The 20,934-nt window shown below is 48.5% G+C and overlaps 1 protein-coding gene and 1 long non-coding RNA gene across 7 annotated transcripts; one reads left to right on the top strand and one right to left on the bottom strand.

The window, feature by feature from the left end:
• Positions 1 to 23: 23 nt before the first annotated feature.
• On the top strand, positions 24 to 9,867 carry LOC119243041 (uncharacterized). Of its 3 annotated transcripts, none has more exons than XR_005124619.2 (3): positions 24 to 103; positions 1,374 to 1,499; positions 8,916 to 9,867. It is a non-coding gene; the product is annotated as an uncharacterized LOC119243041 (long non-coding RNA). The 3 variants fall into 3 exon arrangements; XR_005124618.2 differs by having other exon boundaries at positions 24 to 143; XR_008551350.1 differs by lacking the exon at positions 24 to 103 and adding an exon at positions 151 to 275.
• Positions 9,868 to 14,324: 4,457 nt separating this feature from the next.
• CXXC1 (CXXC finger protein 1) lies at positions 14,325 to 20,402 on the bottom strand. Of its 4 annotated transcripts, none has more exons than XM_054694045.1 (16): positions 19,696 to 20,402; positions 19,443 to 19,487; positions 18,754 to 18,872; positions 18,552 to 18,652; positions 18,030 to 18,265; positions 17,762 to 17,941; positions 17,342 to 17,368; positions 17,019 to 17,264; positions 16,734 to 16,853; positions 16,428 to 16,612; positions 15,927 to 16,134; positions 15,733 to 15,843; positions 15,555 to 15,604; positions 15,317 to 15,413; positions 14,835 to 14,987; positions 14,325 to 14,754 (listed from the first exon to the last, which is right to left on the bottom strand). In XM_054694045.1, exons 2-16 carry the CDS (start codon positions 19,455 to 19,457, stop codon positions 14,608 to 14,610), a joined length of 1,995 nt encoding a protein of 664 aa, XP_054550020.1. In that variant the 5' UTR covers positions 19,458 to 19,487; positions 19,696 to 20,402; the 3' UTR covers positions 14,325 to 14,607. The 4 variants fall into 4 exon arrangements, with proteins under 4 accessions (XP_054550020.1, XP_037364405.1, XP_054550021.1 ...); XM_037508508.2 differs by having other exon boundaries at positions 16,746 to 16,853; positions 19,696 to 20,401; XM_054694046.1 differs by lacking the exon at positions 19,443 to 19,487.
• Positions 20,403 to 20,934: the final 532 nt, after the last annotated feature.

The raw sequence follows: 20,934 nt of genomic DNA, 5'->3' as shown, positions 1-20,934 counted from the left end.
GACGTCCAACTGCCGCCCGAGCCCGGACGGATAACAACAGCGACTGCGCGACTCTCCCCCGTTGGCCAACGGGCGCGCCCGCCCCGCTCCTCCCACCTCGGCTGTGCGTGCGCTCTGCGGTCACCGCCTGAGTGGGCGTGGAGGTTGGGGTTTATCCCAGAGCTCCCCGTTTCTTTGGCGGTCTCCAGAAGGGCCGAGTGGCAAAGACGGGGCTTGTGTCAGCGCCCTGGTCTCCCACCTCTCGCCCAGCCTGTGCCTGGGCACGCCCGCCCGCGGTGCGCGCGCTGCGAGCAGTCGGGTTCCCGTCCTCAGTCTGCAGGCGACAGAGCAAAGCTTTCTGCGTAGACTGAAAGTCAGAACAGGCTGGTCCTGTTCCGTGAAGCACCCATGCAGCAATCGGGTGCCTGCGGGGAAACCGACCCTGGCACCCCTGCCCGTGACGGAAGAAGCTAGCGAAAGAAGATCTAAACAATGGGTGCTTAGGCTTCGCGTCTCCAGGATACAGTCCTTAGGAGGCAGGGAAATGACTGGATCCAAGCATTTGTCCTTCTCTGTGCAGAGAGCGTGCAGGTGACTTAGGAAGTCAAGAGATCTAAACCTATGGGTAAAAACCAGGAGCTCCTAACAAGAACTGTTCCTTTTTGCTTTAGCACGGATGCTACTCCCTACCAAGGTAGATAACCTGAATGCCAGCAGGTGTTGGAGCAGTTCTCAGAGTCAAACCTGTGGGACTGTTTCCCAGATGAGAATTCTGACTGGTTATCTAACAATTTTTTGAGCAATTATCCTTGAGACCTTTGTTCATTGAAATAAGTCTCGATAATGAGGCAACAAAGCCTATTAGATAATCAAGTGAGCATTTGAACCCGAAAAACAGTCCCATAGATTTCACTCTTGGAGAAAATTGGAGAACTAGTCCAATAATCACAAGTGAGAGCTGTTGTGTTGTTGTGTGTTGACATCAAAAAATGTATTCTTGACAGAAATCTGTTTTTCATCTATAGGTTTAGATATTTCCATTTCCTACACTATCTTGACCTAAAAAGATGATGTTGCTATCTATACACTGAGAAGGGCAATTGCTGGCGTTAATAATTTTCCTAATTTCTAAAGAATGCACCATGGAGATGCAAAAGCTAGGTACTCGTTGTTTAAATCTTTGGCTGGCCCCTTGGTCATTGGAGGATGAAAAGTTTTTTGGTTTTGTTTTTATTTTTGTTTTCCCAGCACCGGATTCCTGCATGACCTGCTTCACAGAACAGACTAAGACTGTTCTGACTTCAAGCTTATGCACATGGTTTTACCCTCTTGCTTGCTAGACCAGGGAGGGTGGTCCCAGAAGGTTCACAGTGTGTACACATATTTTATTTCAGTCAAGTGTTTGGAACCCGCATGTGACCCAGAGGAAATGCCTGAAATTGGCTGGAGCATCAAGAGGACCTGGCACCAAAAGGGCCCATTGAGTCCATCCAAATCACTGGAGCTCCAGCTATGACAGGGTGAGTTCTTCCTGGGGTCTTCGACCTCTGGACTAATGCTGAAATTATTAAAGTTTATTAGATAATCGTTTTACATTGTCCAGGTGGGAGGGTTATCCTCTGCCCTTGCGGGAAAGGGGATTCTAGACTTCATTTGCTCAGATTTTCCTGATTTTGAACCAGAGGACTAAAGGGAGTAAGTTTGCAGCTAAAATCAGTGTTTGTCCACTTAAACTGACAGACTGGCTCAGCTGGCTAGAACAAATCAGTTGAGCATGCGAACCAGTTTCAGGTGATTCCAAAGACAAGGACACCTTGCTCCTCTTTCTAGCGTTGCCAGAATCTCTGAGTGAGTAGAGTTTTAGCAGAGGTGTCAATTTTCAAGCTGTGCAGTGGTCCCATAAGGAATTCCAAACTATATGACTAAATAATTTGGCTCAACCAGGAGCACTACAAGATTGATCACCAGCACCATGAGCCCCAACAATTGATTTAAGCAATTTCTAGGAGAAACAGAGATACATAAAAAGCTGAACTAACTCGGGTGAAATTCTGAGGAGCTAAGATTCTCTGATCCATTATACAAGGCCCTAGTTTGACTCATTGAATCAGTATGGGAAACAAAGCATACAAATTTGAAATTTGCAGGACATCCAGCTACCAGCTGCCTACTAATACTCCAGCAGGACTTACATATAACACTTATGGGGCATACATTTTCAAGTGGCTCACAAAGTGGGGGGACTTTATAGAAAAGTTACTTTAAAATGCCCAAGGTGCGGTTGAGCGCTCGGTTGCGAAGCTGCCCGCGGCCTCTGTGGCGCCGGTTCGATCCCTGGCTGCTCCCCGGCCACCAGAGGAGGGTCCCACATGGCGCGCAGACCTCTCCTGCCGCCCGCTGCTCCCCTCAGCAGTGTACTTCGGTCCTTCTGCCTGCTCTGCTCCCCACTCTGGCTCTGGTGAATTCTCTCACCCTCCCGCGCTTCTGACTGTACCCAGTGCATGTATAAACAAAACAAACAAACAAACAAATAAATAAATAAAAACATGCCTCTATAAAAAAAATAAAAAAATAAAATAAAATGCCCAAGGTGGAACACATATAAATTTCCCAAATTAATATACTTTCATATATAATTGACAGAGCCAGCTCTAAAATGATCTGAATGGAATACATATTTTTGTTGTATTTAGAAGCATGCAAATGTGAAAATGACAAAGTAGTTTCCCTGCAAGAAATTAATGAAACTCTACTTGAGATTGTCTCAGAAATAAAGAAAACCATGCAGGCCAGCTTAATACCTAAAGCAATGGGGCTGCCAGTGGCTCCCCCATTATATCCAATGCTTTTGGAACTTACAGATCCACGTGCCATCACCCTGCTTTCTTCTCCCACCTTTACCAAAACAAAGGGAATTCAACTCAATCACTGTGGTCCTCTTTTTTTTTTTTTTTTAAGATTTATTTATTTATGAATAGAAGAGATGGGGTGGAGGCCAGAGGTGGAGGGAGTGGTTTGAGAGGATTCACCAGAGACAGAGTGGGGAACAGAACAGGCAGACTGAAAGACACTGTTGAGGGAGAGCAGCAGGTGAGACAGGAGAGGTCTGCTGTGCCACGTGGGTTATCTCCCTGGCCTAGCTGCAGATTGCTTCATAGAGCTGACATTTAACCTCTTGTACCACCAGGGAGGCCTCTCTGTTGTTCTCTTTCAGGAAGTGGCCACATGGGGGGACAAAGGCATAAGCTGCGCTGCTTTACCAGTTTACCCCATGAACAAAGTCAGAACGTAGAGCCCTAACTAAGGGGTTTTCAGACCCATTGCAGAATCCAGAAAGCTTTACTAAATAAATTAATTATTGAGATTTACACTCCCAGATTTTAGACCTTTATCTGCTATTCTACACCCTTATTTCTAAAAGTAAAACTAAATTTTAGATAGAAAAGTGGGATAGGTAAATCCATTGCATAATATTAAATCAAGAAAAGGGCCTCCCCGGTGGCGCAGCGGTTGAGCCCTGGGTTGCAAAGCTGCCCACAGTCTCTGCAGTGCAGGTTCGATCCCCGGCTGCTCCCCGGCCACAAGAGGAGGGTCCCACATGGCGCGCAGACCTCTCCTGCCGCCCGCTGCTCCCCTCAGCAGTGTACTTCGGTCCTTCTGCCTGCTCTGCTCCCCACTCTGGCTCTGGTGAGTTCTCTCACCCTCCCGCGCGTCTGACTGTACCCAGTACTTGTATAAATAAATAAATTAAATATTAAAAAAATATATTAAATCAAGAAATGAAAGCAAGAAAATGTGAATAATTGGGGCAGGAACTTCTGCAAGCCATTGCAAAAATATTTCCAAAGGTTATTAATTGCATTAAAATACAACAATGTAAAGGCAGACCTGATGAGCCAATCCCAGATTAGAGAAAATTGTTAAAGAATATTCAGAAATGGCTCCTAAAACTTTCAATACTCATCAGAATGATCCTTGACATTTTGGGAGGCCATAGAAGTTGACTTGGGAATCCTACTCAAGCAGCCTGAATTAGGTAGGGCCTGTCCTCCCTACCCATATGCTAGTAACAGTGGCTCACCAATTATCTAAAACCATTAAGAGTAGGGCCTCCCAGGTGGCGCAGCGGTTGAGCGCTGGGTTGCGAAGCTGCCCGCGGCTGCAGCGCCGGTTCGATCCCCGGCTGCTCCCCGGCCACCAGAGGAGGATCCCACATGGCGCGCAGACCTCTCCTGCCGCCCGCTGCTCCCCTCAGCAGTGTACTTCGGTCCTTCTGCCTGCTCTGCTCCCCGCTCTGGCTCTGGTGAATTCTCTCACCCTCCCGCGCTTCTGACTGTACCCAGTGCATGTATAAACAAAACAAACAAACAAAATAAATAAATAAATGAAAAACATGCCTCTATAAAAAAAAAAAAAATAAAAAAATAAAACCATTAAGAGTAAAGGAGGAAAACTGCAACAACAACACAAAATGAATCTGCAGTTAAGACTGTGTGATCCCAATAAACTAAACAACCAGGACTTGGTTTCTATGGAAAGAGACCCGGGCATCAGAAAAAGAATTCTAGGAAAAGGAGAGATCTCAGACAGAACCAGGATGAACCACCAGGATATGAGGACAAGCAGGAATGGGGTGCCCCGAGGATTTTGTGGAAATCTACACATCTCTCCTTTCAAATGCCTTTGGGGAAACTGAGATACAAATCAAGGAAAATAACAGCTTTAATAGATACTGGAGCCACTTTATCAGTTCTGAACCCTAACCAACTTATGGATTCCCTTCTTGAGATGGTATGGGTATCAAACTTACCAATCAGAGTAAATAAATCCATTAATTTCCAAATAGAAAAAATTGAAGGAAAACATTCTTTCAGTATGTATGTCCTCATACACATAGGTAGAAACCTGTTAAAGCAATATGGAGCCTACACTGCATTCAGTCCAAAGGGAGAATTGTATTTAGACTTAACAGAAGCTCCCACAAAACCAAACAGTTATCCATAAGGTAGTGATTTTGGCCCAAACAACTATTGGAAGATAATGATGAAATTCTTAAATTCTGCAAGAATGTTGGGTTGCTACAGATACGGGAACAATTCACTGAGTGGAGCCAACCAAAATTTCCGTGGATACAAATACTTGATACAAATACTTCAAATACTTGAAGATATCTATGAAGGGTGGAGGTCATAGAAGGCATAAAGCCTCTAAAACAGTCTTATTTTGAAAAAGACTTTATGTGCTGTACCAGTCCTTGCAATACACCCATCTTCCCTACAGGTAAGCCTAATAGGAAAGAATGGAAGTTTGCCCAAGACCTAAGGGCAGCAAAAGCTGTGGTCCTACCACATCACCCCGTGGCTCCTAATCAACATACATTTGTTGTCTTTTATCCCAGTAGATAGTACCCATTTTTCAGTAACTGACACAGTGCCTTCTTCGGCATGCCAGTTCATCCTGAATATTTTTTTAAAGATTTATTTATGCATATAAGAACTGGGGTATAGGCCAGAAGTGCGGGGGTAGTGAGAGGATTCACCAGAGCGGGGAACACAACAGGCAGACTGACTGAAATACACTGCTGAGGGGAGCAGCGGACGAGGCAGGAGATGTCTGCTGTGCCATGTGGGTCACCTGGCCGGTCAGGGATCCAACTTGTTCTGCAGAGGCTGAGGATAGCTTCACAGCACTGTGCTTAAACAACCCTTGCGCCACCAGGGAGGCACTCACCCTGAATATTAACATGTTTGCTTTCACCTGGGGCAGGGGGCTAGACTGTAATGACCCAGAGGTACATGGAAAGCCCCACTTCTCTCAAATTCTAAAAATTGATCTCAATGGCCTTAAATTTCCCTAATAATCCACTCTAATACAGTAGGTAGGTGTCTAACTATTTTGTTCCAAGTGTCTAGCCGATCTTGACAAGACACAGTATATCTTTACCAATAACTAACTTTTCAAGAGAATAAAGTATCCAGAGAGAAATTACAATTTTGTTTAAGCAGTTAAATACCTAGGGCATATAGTTAGGAGCAAGAACTTTTAATAGCCCCAACAGAGTCAAAGATTTCCCACCACCAAAAGGCAACTCAAGAGGATTTTTAAGACTATCAGTCTACTGTCAAAATTGGATTTCCCAATTTTCACTTTAGCCCAACCTTTATGTGAGCCTTTGAAACAAGAACAGTCAGAACCTGGGCCTCCCTGGTGGCACAGGGATTAAAATGCTGTCAAGCTAGCACCAGCCACTGCAACATGAGTTCGATTCCCGGCCAAAGAGCTAACCCACATGGCACAGCAGACCTCTCCTGTCTCGCCTGCTGCTCTCCTCAGCAGTGTATTTCAGGAGATGTGCTTGTTCTGCTCCCCTCTCTGTTTCTGGTGAATCCTCTCATTCCCCTACATTTGTGGCCTACACACAGTTCTTGTATGCATAAATAAATAAAATTTAAAAAAGAACAGCCAGAACCTCTAAATTCAACATAACAATATATAAAAGCAATGGAAAATTTTAAAGTACCTTTAAATGAGGCACCAGCATTTAGCACATCCTAATATGATTTGCCCTTTTTCCTATTCACAAACATAAGAGCAGCTTCAGAGGTTGTTAGATTCACATCATACTTAGGAAATCGTCTTGTATTTTCCAGTATTATTTTTCTCAAATGCAACAGGCTGAACCCAGTCATCTTAATTTCTTTTTTTTTTTTTTTAAGATTTATCTATTTATACAATCACTGGGTACAGTCAGAAGCGCAGGAGGGTGAGAGAATTCACCAGAGCCGGAGGGGAGAGCAGAGCAGGCAGACTGACGGATTACGCTGCTGAGGGGAGTAGTAGGCGGCAGGTGAGGTCTGCGCGCCATGGGGACCCTCGCCCGGCAGCCGGGGATCGAACTGGCGCTGCAGAGGCTGCGAGCAGCTTCGCAACCCGGCGCTCAACCGCTGCGCCACCAGGGAGGCCCAGTCATCTTACTTTCAAATGAAGCAGACCCAATAGAATTTAATCATGATTTTATCAAATTGATTCAGATGCGGAGTCCAACAAGATAGCAGACAGTGAAGCTGTCGAGCTTGCCACCTCCACATATTTACAACTAAATTATACAGAAAGATAGTGGTCCCTGGAGGACTTGATGACCATTATATGCACAGAGAGAGGGGCTACACAGCAAGAGGGTAGGAAAAACAGATTTAATTGTATTTGGAAAGGAGGGGTAACTGTGATATGGATCTTCTCTGGCATTGACTGAAGGGCTCGTGCCCACATTAGGGACTGGGCACTAACTGGAGTGACAGCACCTGTAGCTCATACGGGTCAGAGGGTGTACCTCCAGAGAACTATAGGAGTAGGGGAATAAAGATGGAAGACAGAACACTGGAATAGTAAGTCACAGCCTGCAAAGACAGGCACTATAATGCTGGATAGTAACCAGGCACCCGCCCTCCTCCCCTAAATAGGGGAGCTTGAGCACAAGGGAAGCTTTGGTGAGTGTGGGCATGGGATCTGCGCAAGGTCTGATTATCACCTTGATCCACAGATGTAAACAGCTGGAGCCCAAACCAGTAGGGAAGACATAGATTAACTTGCACGTGCCTGTAAGAGGCTCCTCTCTATAGCTAGTCTCATCCTAACCTGGGGCCAAAGTTGAGCCAACAGCCACATCGAGTGATTACTGCCGTTAACCAGACTTGAATGCACCTGGACCCTAACTACAAATGCAGATGCCCCAGGGCAAGACTCTGTACTTGAAAGGTGTAGAAAACAAATCCTGACCGCTACTCTATCCCATTAGCCTCCTCCTGGTGCTAACAACCATTGAAATGCAGAGAGATCTGCAGGGGAGGCAGCCCTTTGTGGAAGGCACATGTAAATCTTGAGAAACACAGCCCCCTGGTTGACTTGTAATCAGCACCGGGACAATAGATTGTCTGCACTGCAAAACCTCAGCTCTCAGTTCATTCTGCTCCTGCCCACACCCCTGGGAGACTGAGGATGGGGGGGTGGGGGGGAGGGAATACCAACCACATAACTGGCAGACCAGTGCCAAACTGCAACTAAGTTGATGTTTGCCTGAGATTATTCCAGACACTTGGAGGAATTGGCCTAGGGGAGGTCACTGGACATCCCCACCCCCAACTCAGGCAGCTGCAGCACCCTAGGAGGCTTGAACTCTAGGTACTGGCTAGTAGCAATCTCAGCTCAGATCTTCACCTCCTGCCAGCACGAGATTTTAGGTCATCTGCACTCATCTGCACAGGAGCCCAGGTAAACAACCTCGGATTATCCTGCAGTTTGTAATACAGGGCAACTACCATGACAAGGAAAGAAATTTTTCTTTGATCTCATGACACAAAAATTAAAAAGGAAGAGACAGGAACATACCACTAATGATCAAACAAACAACAGGCGAGCATAGTCTGAATCCTGCAGAATTCCTTGTTCAGGGTAACAGCGTGACTATGCTTGTTTGAAATAAGAAAAACAATGGTTGAAAAAAAACAGGAATACAAGTCTAGAGAATACATGAGAATGTTTCAAACAGGATTAATGGATTTAATACCTTAACAGAACTAAAAACATGTTAGAGGACTTCAGAAGCAGACAAACTGATAAAATCAGTTGAGCATGAATGCAAGAAGGTGGAAAATACACAAATAGACTAGCAAAGAGAAAAAAGAATGGTAACAGTGTAAGTTCTTCTGGGACATCTTAAAGAGAAACAACATCTCTATCTGGGGATCCCAAGAGACAAAGACAGCAAATTTTTTGAAAGTAGTAATAGCTGAGAATCTCCCTAGTCTGGAAAAGGAACCAGATATCCTGATCCAAGAGTCCTAAACAAAATCAAACCAAAATTAATTGATTTACTCTTGACCATGAGGGATGAGATATATTAAAGGCCTATAATTAATGCTGACTTATTTTATTTACAGATGGTTCTTCTTTACAAGGACCTACTAAAAAATTCATCTTGGATGTGCTATGACGGCCTCAGTGTCCATTGAAAGCACTCCCTTACTTGAGGTTCAATCAGTGCAGCAACAAAATGTTGACTAAAGCCTGCCATTTGACTAAAGGAAAAACAATAAAAATCACCACTAGCTAGAAATACACATTTGGAGTAGCACATGATTTTGGGATGTTCTGGAAACCAAGAGGATATCTGATCTCTGCTTGACCAACTATTTATTTTAAAAATATTTATTTATGCATACAAGAACTGGCGTGTAGACCAGAGGTGTGGAAGGTGAGAGGATTCACCAGAGAAAGTGGGGAGCAGAACAGGCAGATCTACTGAAATATTGTGCTGAGGGGAGCAGAGGGTGAGACAGGAGAGGTTTACGTGCCATGTGGGTTGCTCCCTGACGGGCCAAGAATCAAACTTGTGCTGCAGTGGCTGGTGATAGCTTGATAGCACTGTGTCTTTAATCCCTGTGCCACCAGGGATTGACCACCTATTTAAAAGGGAAAGCAAGTGGCTGCCTTGTTAGAAGCCATTTGCCTCCTAAAGAATTGGTAGAAATAAAGACCCAAGGGAATTCCTAGGCAATACCTTAGAAAGGAAGTAAGCTAGTACATCAAGCAGCTAGGGAAGCAACTTTCTCAGAAGTAATGACCTCAACCTAAATGTGTTTGCTTTCCCATGCTAAGTTGAGACAGTTTTTCAGAAAATTGCTACCAAAAAGAAAGATGTGGATCCAGAATGGGGAAGTTTTTTATTCTCACATGTTTGTAGGTTGGACCAAACTGATGCCTAACACCTCCCCTAAGAATGTAGCTCCCCATATCAGATGTTTCACTTATATGCAGAATATAGAGAAACCAAACAAAAGGTCGAGAAAAATACAAAACTCGCAAGCTAGATCCGAGGCATACAGTAAGGGGGGGGGGTCAAAACATGGGAGGGAGGAGCACATGGGACTATGGTGAGGGTTCATGTGTGACATGGTGGCAGGAGAACTACAGGGACTACACAGGGGAGAAACCAATTAATGTACAAAAACGAGTAACTGTAAGAAATTTTTTTAAAAATTGCACTCATTTGAAATGACAAAAATGAAAATAAAAACTTTAAAAAAAAGAATGCAGCTCCCCTTCTTATAGTGTATACATGATTTAAGCCACTGGGTCCTAGTATAAAATGGTCTTCTGGGAGAAAAACGTCTTGGGGAACCTTCTTTTATGGTAGCACAAAAGGTATATTCCAAATGTTTGATTTGACCAAGGAGACATTTGCACACCTCAAAGGCTGTTTTTCCTTAACTGCAGGACCACCTGAATTTTGGGAAGTGGATTTAATCCAAAAGCTTCTTTTTCAAAGGTACCAATATGTACTTGTTAGGATTTGCATGTTTTACCATCGAGTAGAAACCTTCCCGTGCAGATTGGGAATAAATATCTATAGCAGGTAAATTACTACTATAATGTGTCATTCCAGTATGAGTTCCTGTTGAATTGCATAGTGTCCAAGGGACTCACTTTACCTGACAAATCATAAAGGAAATCAGTAAAATCTGGTCTACACGCCACCTTTACTGCACTTACCACCCAGAGTCATCAGGTTAGTCGAGTGAACAAATGGAATGATTAGTAAAATCCAATTGGCGAAAATGTTAGATGTATTTTTCTGCCTTGTGAAAAGTCTTCCCACTGGTGTTGCTTAAGTTCTGCACCTTTTGGTGAACACCAGCTTTCCCCATTTGAAATCATTACCAGGAGGCCTGTGCGTCTGGATGAAGGGCTATATAAACCTTTAAAGGAAAATAAGCTCCACTACTGTAAAACATTAAAGTATTTAAAGACCATTTCAACTAGTGGTTGACACTTGTGAGATCAGTCTACTTGACAAACCCAAGACTTATTACCAGATGAACATTCACTGGAACCATCGCCAAATAAAACTACTACTTAACAACCTCTTGACAGAGCCTTGTGCAGCAAAATTATAGGGAGTTGATTCTTAGATCTGTGTTTCTCATTTAAAAAGGACACCCAACCTGGAGGGAGTAGCTGTCTCAATGTCAGACACCCAACTTTGACTAAGAAAAGTCAAACACAAGATCAGGATGAGAAGCAGCCAAGTTCTTTCAAGTAACTCCTCTGGGAATTAAAGGACCAACTTTGATAAGAATGGATTTAAACTTCAAGGAAAATGACACTAAGTTCTCTGTTAATGAGAGTCTTTTCACCAATCCCCTGCTGCTTGAGCATTTGTATCCCCAAACCTCTTGCCCTCCTTTATGTTGAATCCTACTCATGGACAGACACCACTGTCAGGATGAGAAACAGAAATTCCAGCTCACCTTTAGAGGGCCTTGAAATCCTGGATATGATAATTTTTACTCCCTTTCCCTTCTTAGGCCTCAATCATCTATTAACCTACTTATCAGTTTTCTTTTTTGCATGCCTCTTATAGAGAGCCCTTATTAGGAAGGAGACATTTCCCCACAAAATGTGTCAGGTAGAGTGGTTAGAAATACTAGGATGAATCAACACTGTTGTCATTGGCATGAAGGAGAAATTAAGGACATCTCTGCTCAAAGCAATGCAGTTTTGCAGTGGCACTGTCCATATGTCACAGAATTTCTTGTCTCTATGATTACTGACCATGCTTTTGTGGATGGAGCTGGGTAAACAAAGGCAGTAATTCTGAATGGAACCCCCACATGGAAAAAACTAGGGGTGATTTGGTGGTCAGATGTAACCTACAGAAGGCCCCTCAATGTTACTATTATGAGACCTTAAGGGACATCCACCCCTCACTGTTGCTACATACTCAACATTTCTGGGTTTGTAACTTTTACCCCATCTCTTCTCATTCTGTAGCAACCCAATGGCAATAACATGTATGATGGATTAAACAGCAGTGGCCACCCAAAAGAAACAAGAGGTCTTTAGAAACACAGGAGCAGGGCTCGACATTTTAGGCCAAGATAAATTTACTGTTGGTGAGGAAAGACATTCAAATGAAAGAACTCTTGTCTCAGATAGAATATTTTGAAGGAATGTTAGTCCAAGAAAGCAGGGATGAGAAATAGCTTGGTACAGGGTACCCAATAAATCATGGCCAATAACACTAGAACCTAATTGTGGAAATGAGCCTATATGTTATGCATGTTATCACAACAGGACTTGCTAACCATATTATTTCAGAGGGAGGCTGAAGTAGCTATGAAACAATGGTTCACTATCCTCCCGGAGAAAAACCTACTTATGGGATAATTTTGGTTCTTGAACCTCTGGAAAATTTCTGATGGTAAAATATGACTTGTATCATTCTACTTTGTCCATTTTATCCCCTAGACTTAATCCACAACTTCAGTTCCCAGTAGTTCAATTCACTGGTGTTAGGACATATTCAGTGACATTCAATTTCTTTTGATGGGTGGTCAGTGGGCAGTATTATGTGGGAACCCACTTCTTTATTAATTGGTAAAAACTGGAAAAGGTGAATGGTTATGTTCTCAGTCATGGGCCTCTGAACTATCTCAGACATGGCTCATTTTATTTCCTCAATCACATTGAGCATATGGGTAGGGAACCTTATTGCTAGGAAGGAAAAGAAAATTTTACAATTTTAAAAACAAATTTGTTCAGTAGCCAAACAGGTATTTGGAGTAATCCAGGTGTAATGGGTAAGATCACTACTACTGAGGTAAACATGACTGTGATAATACTGATATGGAGAAATATAAGTACTGGGAGATTGAAATCTCCCAATGAAAACTGTTCCACAGAGACACAAAGGTTTGAGGTGCTACACCTTTTGGAACTCACTGGTGGTCTGCAAGAAGCAGCAGAAACTTAGCAAGTTTAAATTTCAGTTGGCCAAAGGGGAAACTGCATAATTGACCTTATTAGGAAATACGACGATGTTTGTGCTGGACTTTTTGGATTGTCTCTTAACTCATCACTTTCTTGTCATGCTATAGGACAGGTGATTGCTGCGTTAATTATTACTGGATTATCACTATTTTCTCCTAGTCTATAAATGTGACAAATTATACCAACCTAAAAATACTAGGCAATGAGATGCCTGGATTGTTAGCTCAAAAGCATGAACTGCTTTAACATACAATGATGAATAAAATTTAACTTTACATTGTTTTAAGATGCTGTGTTAGGCACCGAGGAAGGCAGTGAGGGAGAAAAAGTTTGGATTTACCTTTTCAGGTGAGGGATAGTTAAGGATACAAGAGATACCCCAATGCTGGACAGAAAATATAACACTGGTCATTAATGTAACAACGAGAAGTTAATTATGGCCAAAAGAGGGGGGTTACTGTCAACCATTTGAGACCCCTTTCCCAGTCTAGCAGGCAAAAGAGCAAAGGCTTCTGCACAAAGTCAGAACAGGCTGGTCCTGTTCCGTGAAGTAGCCATGTAGGAATCTTATGCCTGCGGGGAAACTGCCCTTACAGTCCCTGCCTTTGACCAAAGCAGCCTGTGAAAGATCTAAACGATGGGCACCTAGGCTTCTCATCACCAGGACACAATCTTGACGGGGCTAGGGAGATGACTGAATCCAAGTCTTTGCATTCCTCTGTGCATAGAGTGTGCAGGTGACTTCAGAAATCAAGAGATCTGAACTTTAGATGAAACCCAGAAGCCCCTGTCAAGAACTGCATCTTTGAAGTAAATGACTGTTCCTTTCTTCTTTAGCATGGCTGATACTCCCTAACTAGGTAGATAACCTGAATGCAAACAGGAATTGGAGCAGTTCTCAGAATCAAATCTGTGGGGCTGTTCCTGAGTTAGAATCCTGATTATCTGAATAACTCTGACTATCATTGGGACCTTTTATTTCCACACTCGGAACATTCCCCCCAGGGCTGCTGCATGCTGCCCTTTCCTTAGAGCAGCCTGCTAGCTCCAGCTCCTCTCCTGAGAACTGGGTGGTACAGCACTACAGGAAACAAGAGGGCCTGATCTGTGCAACCAATGATGGCAGGACCTTGCCCATAGCACACACTGTGGGGCCAACTAGACTTCTACAACTAGGCTTCTGCTGTATACATGGCCGCCCAAAGTGGGCACTGTGTTCATGACTGAATGCACTTCTGGTCTGGAGAATCTCACACAGGAGTGTAAATCAGCCACACTCTGAGTGCTAACTGGATACCTACCCAATGTCTTATGATGGAAAGAGCTCTCCCCAGTAAGTCGCATCCCCATGCTCAAGGGCGTAGTGTCTTGCAGAGCACAGAGTGGTGCCAGCTGTATTCTAGACACCTGCACAGGTGCTCTCGCCCCTCCTGAGTAAGGTGTTTCACGGCCCATCTGCTGGGAATAGTATTGCTACTGGAGAAAGTTTGGAGACTGTGAATAGTTATCTTCCTCAGTTCTTCAAAATTTTATTAACAAAACCAGGGAGAGGGGAGGCAAGGGTGAACTGACTCCGCAGTCGCACCCAGGCACAGAAATGGAGAAATGGAGAGGTAGACGAGAACAGGAGGAAATTCTGAGGCCCTCTGTCAAGGGCAGATGGGCAGTCAAATGGTGGATGGACATGGGGAGAAACTCAGGGACAACTGGAGAAACAGATGAATGGCAGAACAAACAGCTGATTCAGGACAGTTCCCCTGCCTGGAACGCAGGGTGTGAGGCCCTCTGGGCTGGTGAGGCTCAGCGATCAGCACTGGAGCGCAGGTCGGTAGTAAGTGGATCGTGCTGGATGGTTTGGTGCAGCATCAGGGCCAGCAATCCTGCCCGGTTTGTCATGGCCGTGCGGACATTGCGCTCTTGCTCAAATAGCTCGTCTAGCTTATACCACTGCCAGGGGAGCAGGAGCCATGAGAAGGGGCTCTGGAAGCCCTGGCCGGCCCTGCCCACACCCAGCATTAAAAACCTACCACGCGCACACGCTCCAGGTCCACTTCAGCACGCCGCAGCTTCTCCCAGCAGTAGTGGCGGTTGCACTGGCGCTTGGGCAGGCGGCAGAAGTCACCGGTGAGCTCAAATACGTCACGAACAAGGGGACACCCGCATACCTCGTCGGCTGGCACCTGCAGGGAGAAGGGTGGGCATGATTGTAGGGTGGTCAGACGGAGGAAGACGGAAACAGGGAATAATCAGGGAGAGAGGCAGGAAAGAACGGAAGGTTCGGGGAAAGTAGAAAGGCACAGGACAGGAGAGGAGGATGAAGAGACAGGCAAAGGGGGAGACGAGTAGGTGAGAAGACAGGAAAGGAGGCATGAAGCCTGCTGAGGCAGGGTAAGTGGGAGGAGCGGAAGGAGTCAGGAAAAAGGCAAGGAAGAACGTGAGGAAGGAAGAGACAAATCTGGGGCAGTGAGGAAGAAAGGACAAAATCGGGAGAGCCGAAGAAGAACCTTACTTTGGGGTCTCGTGAGTGCTCAGGGCACAGCACCTGGAGCCGCTTACAGTACGTCTTGCTCTGAGGGTTGTAGACATCACAGAAGAGTCGTGTGGCCCTGGAGGTTTGGAGGAGAGAGAGGAGATTGGAGGGAGAGGAAGGCGACCAGCTGCCCTCACCTATGCCCATGTCCGCCCCACATGCCATTCCTGACCCCATCCTTGACCTCCCTCTAAATCCACACTGCAACCACACTCACCCCTCAATGCGCGTGGGGTACATGGACCCAAAGGACGTCTGGCTTTCATACTAGAGGGATGAGCACAAACGGAGGGCACTGTGGATGTGTGCTGTGTGCACTGCCCAGACAGCACATCTGTCCCCTAGAGCCCGCCGATGTCCCCACACCACCTGCCCCCTCAGGCTGACACCCTGACCTTGGCATAGCAGCGCTCCATATGGCGCAAGGCAACACGTGGGTTGATGGGGTGCCCGCAGGAGACGCAGAAGATCTGCAAGTCTGTGTCATCGCTGTCACCCTCATTGCTCTGCACAGGGGAAAGGAGCGATAAGGTCAGGCCAGACCAGACCAGGTCTTAGGGCCTACCCATCTGTACCCTCAGCTACTCACCTCCTCATCCTCACGCACAGCTTGCTGCTTGGCACGCACTATGATGGCCTCAAGCTCATGGAATCGGCGCTCCATTTCCTGCAGGCGAGTGCGGGCGCTCTGTTGTTCACGGCGAATGCGTTCAAGCAGCTTCTTGCCGTGCTCCTCAGCAATGCAGGGGCTCTGCTGCCACTGCTGGATGCGCTGAGGGAGGATCTCATAGATGCGGCTGCAGGGAGGCAGTGGGTGGGTGCAGGCAGGGAAGGTGGCAAGCAACATGAGTGAGTGGGGTGATCCAAGGGTGAGAGGTGGCTGGATGACTAAATGGTGAAATGGCAGTAGACAACTGAATGGCAGATGGGTGAGCACATGAGCGACTGAACGGTGGATGATGGGTGGATGGATAGAGGACGGGTGCTTGGTTGACTGAATGGTGGGCAGGTGACTGACTGGCAGGCAAACTGCCAGTCCTGTCCTACCCGTTACTCCCTGACTCCCTTGAACCCCTTAGCAAAGACTCACTTGGCTGCCAACTTCATCCCACAGTCATCTGAGCAATACTTGGAGCCGGGCTGGGCAGGGCGCACACAGCCAGGCCCCAGGCACTGCGGTAGGGATGCAGGGTCCTTCACATCAGCACGCTCCGGGTGTTTCCATTTGTCTTTGTGCTTCTGTTTCTGTCGATGCCGCTTGTATCTCTCCTCCTTCTAGGGGGCCAGGCAGATCAGCTCAGGGTGGAGTTGAAGCCTCCCCCTACTTTCCTCTCCACCCCCTTCTCGCTCTTGCCCCATTTGGCCCCTGGCCTTTGCCTTCCCACAGCCATTTTACCCTCTCCATCACCTTCTTCTCAGACTTCTTCTCCCGACGCTTCACATGCTTCACTTTCACCGCCCTCTTCCGCAGCGCAGGGTCCAGGAACGGGGACTCCTCTGCGTCACTCATCCAGGACTGCAAGTCAGGCAAATACTGACCCATCCGCCCCACTCGGGACCACCCCACCACCTACGTGGTTCCCAAATGAGCCTTCCATACCCTCTGCCTCTCTCCTCATTATGGGTACTCTCTGCTTCTGAAACCGCCACCCTTCCACCGCGGGACGCTCTGCCTGCTCACCAGGCCGTGGTCATCAAAGGCCCCCGCACAGAAGTCCTGGTATAGGTCAGGGTCCAGCGGGAGGTCCTCATCTGAGAGTGGCTCAGGTGTGGCGGTAGCCTCAGGTGGCTCCTTGACTGCCGATGACGCCACTGACCCCTCGTCCTCACGGATGCGCCCCAGCTTCTGTGATGGCTGTGGCTGCTGCTGGGTGGGCAGTGGCCGCCGGGGCCTTGGCAGGGACTCTGAGGGCGTCACCGGCGAGAGCTGCGGGGCAGAATCTCAGGACTGGCCCTGACCACCCTGCCCGCATGCCCCGCCCCGCCCTGGGGAGCTGGACTCACCGAGGAAGGGAAGTACTTGTAGGATTCCTGTGCCGGCAGGAGGAAGGCCCAGGTCAGCCCCAGGTGAATGGAGGGTGGCCCTGCCCTAGTCCCTCCCACAAGTGCCTGGCCCCACCACTAGCCCTTCCTGGCTTCCAGACATACCTGCTCCCCACTCCACCCCACATCACCAGGACATGCTCAGCCCTGCCCTACTTGCCCTGACATGCCTGACCACCTTTCTGGTTCTACCCTACCTACCTATGGTGGGGGACTCTTCTGCTAGCCCAGCATACCCGGCCTCACTCCATTCATCTGAACAGTCCAGATCCCTTCCCACCTCTCTTTATGTGATCAGGCCCCATCCCACCTGGCTCCTCCAGCTCTTCCTGGACACACTGGCCAACCCACCTGACCCTGCCCGGTTCTGCCCATGCTCACCCGGGCCCGCAGCTGGCACTGACGTAGCCGGCACTTCTGCCGGATCTTGTTGGGGCCCCCAAACTTCTTCATGTCCCGGCAGAAGTCGCAGTGGCCACAGTCCTCAGTGCGCCGGCAGGCTTCACACTCGCCACACATGCGGGCTGACCGTTTGATCTGCTGCTGCTGTTGCTGGTGATGCTGGGTGAAGGCCCAGGCAGAAATCAGGAACCCAAGCAGGGTCTGAGATGGCACCACCTTACTTACAACCGTCATTGTAACCACTTACCTGGCTGGGTGTGGCCACCAAAGGCTGTGGAGAGGATTTGTGGGGCGAAGCAGAGCCCCGAGCAAGCATGGCCCCAACCCCTGTCCCTGAACCCGCCCGGCGCTGCAGTTCTGGATCCGGAGCAGGCCTCTTACGCCCTCCACCCTCATCCCGGGGCTCACTGCCGTCTCGCTCATTGCTGTCTCTCTCCCGTGATTTCTTGTGCCGATAGCGGATCTCCAGCTTGGGGTCTTTCTCTGTGGGCAGACGACGTGTCCCAGGTGGGTTGGCTTTGGGGGATCTGGATCGTCCAAAACTCTTTCTCCCTCTTCCCTCCCTTTCCGTTCTATCCACCCGCTCTGCCCCTCCTACTCCGGGGCAGCAATGTCCCCCAGGGGGGACCCTCAATTATGGCTCATAAAGCAGCCTCAGGTCCAGCTCACCAGCCAAAAATGACTCTGACCCCAGACACGTCTCATTCCTCCCCTTGCCCCTCAGTACGGTTCCTCCGGATCCCTTGAAAGCCCACCCACCACCCCTCACCTCGGCACTCTCGACAGTACCACTCCCGGATGGCCTTGGCCATCTTCTCAGTGATGCGGATGCAGTCCCCATGGAACCACTCATTGCAGTTGTCACACCCGCTGCAGAGGATGGGGCCAGTGGTGAAGATGTGAGGGCTGGGACCCATCAGCCTCACCCAACCTTGACAGGTGTCAGCCCCACCCACCTCGCCCCGGCTCACATCATGAAGCAGTTGATGTCCGGCTTTCGGCAGATGCAGTAGATAGGTGCATTCTCCCCATTCTCTGATTTGCTGTCCTCCCCGGCATCTGGAGGCTCTGGGTCCGAACCATCCCCCTCCTGTGGGATTCCCCCCATTATACTCCTTAGAGAATACAGTTCATGGCACCTCTGCCTCCTTTACAGCTCCACATGGCTCATCACAGATCCCCAACCCTGCCCATCACAGCTCCTCAATCTCTCCATCACGCTCCCCAGGCCCCTCCCCACCACACACCCCTGAGCCCCACACACTGTGACACTCCCACACAGCTTATAAAGTCCTAGCACTCTGCCTCAGACCTTCATTCACTCACCACACTGACACTCATTACTCTATGCACACACTCCTAACAGCTCATCCCAAACACCCTCTCGCTCACCGCGCATCGCCCCCCATGGTTGCTCCTCAGAGACTCCCATTCCAGGTTCTCACAGACCTCGCATAATTTACTCTGCGGACTTCCCATCACAGTTCCCCACTAACCCTCTGTTGTTACCCCACAAAACCCCCACAGCACGGTTCTCCATGGATCATCTGACACCGCAAAACCCCTTATCACGCTGCCAAAGAACCCCCGCCCCCCCCACCCCCCATCCTCGGTATCCTGATTCCCACGAACTACCCTCAGGGATTCCTACTAAACTTACATTAGGGACGCCCATAATGATGGCACATCACAGAACTCCCAGATGCTTCACACACCAGGAAAAAAAAATTCAGACCATCAAACCCCCACCGTTCTGCCCACAGACCCTTACCAAGGCTCTCCACGGCCCCCACCATTCTGTCCAGACTCACGTTACTGTTTACCACAGACCCCCAGGCGTCTGCCGCCAGACCCCTCCATTACCATCCCCACTGACCTCTACCGCCGACCTTCCCCCCATGCCCCATACTCACCATCTCTCCGCTCCCGGCGCACCCCCTCACGAACCCCGCCAGCGACCCGCGAACCTACACAGGCCACTCGGTGGCGTCCCCGGCCGTTGCAAGGCGCCCACAACTACTTCCGCTTCTGGCGCGCCTCCGGGACACCGTACACTTACTGCGCAGGCCCGGTGCGTCGGATATACCGCGGACAAGCCCGCCTAAAACCCGAGCGTCTCTCAGGCGCCGCCATCTTGACTATCGAGACCGTAAGGCGGCCTGGTCCATAGGTTCGCTGGAAACATGGCCGCGCCTACCTCGAGGGCGCCGCCACCTTGTCGGTCGAGTCCGTACAGTGACCACTTGTACGGTATCGCTTCTTAAAGCAATATGGCCGCGCCTAGTGCACGAATCCCTGGTGGACGCCATCATCTTGGAATCTGATTCCGTAAGATGGCCGAGTCCGTACGATTACGAGGAACACATGGCAGCGTCCCGATCGCCGCCTACGCGAGGGCGTCGCCATCTTGGCAGTCGATTCCGTAGGGCGGCAGTTGGCGGGGTAGAAAAGTTCACAGGGAAATGGATAGTTCACCTAAATCAAGTTTCGCTCATTCCTCTTCCCAGTCACTTTTGCCTCCCGCGTGTATTGATGGGGCGCCCGGCTGTGCGTCTTACCCAGCGAAGGGAACTGAGCTCTGTTCTGGCTCAGACACCAGCTCCCGCCACTTTCCGCCCCTCCCCCTCCCGCCCTCGCTCCTGGCAGCTTCTCGGCCGGTTCTGGCCGGGTCCAGCCTTGGGGTCCGTGCGGGAGCGTCCCCACATCTCAGAATTAGCACGGGCAGCGGTGAAAGGCCGCAGAGGACAGTGGCCGGGGGTGTCTGTGAGGAGCGGCCGGCCCGAAGTCGATTCTGAGACGGGGGACACTGTCTCCACTCAGCCCCCTCCGCCCGCCCGCGCGGAGGTCACGGTGCCCGGTGACGTCCTCTGTGGCCCTCCTGGACGTACGTTCTCAACATGCTCTCCCCTAAAGTTAGTTCTTTTAAATTTAAATTAGGTACCCCCCAAAAAATCTACACAGGTCAGAGAGCCTGATGGCTCCTCGGTAATGATCTACCCCGGGCGACCAAGTGGTCAGAGGAGACACAACTGGTCAATATTTACCCCCCATCCCAGCCCGCACCCCCACCCATCTCCGCGGAAGGAGTCGTGGCCCAGTGAATGTCAACACCCTCACTTTCAAAGTCAGAAGGGATTTATTTCTGGTGGAGG

The sequence above is a fragment of the Talpa occidentalis genome, unplaced genomic scaffold (genome assembly GCF_014898055.3).
Source record: "Talpa occidentalis isolate TD23 unplaced genomic scaffold, MPIMG_talOcc4v2.1 talOcc4.13, whole genome shotgun sequence".
Taxonomy (NCBI): Eukaryota; Metazoa; Chordata; class Mammalia; order Eulipotyphla; family Talpidae; genus Talpa; species Talpa occidentalis.
This window is presented reverse-complemented; position numbering and strand designations above follow the sequence as displayed.

Bases quoted from the DNA above. Each gene is read 5' to 3' on its own strand.
- CXXC1 (XM_054694045.1), bottom strand. The intron at 18,266-18,551 runs GTGAGGGGTGGT...GTCTGCCCACAG, and splicing joins GTACTGTCGAGAGTGCCGAG to AGAAAGACCCCAAGCTGGAG. The intron at 14,755-14,834 runs GTAGGTTTTTAA...CTCCCCTGGCAG, and splicing joins ACCTGGAGCGTGTGCGCGTG to TGGTATAAGCTAGACGAGCT.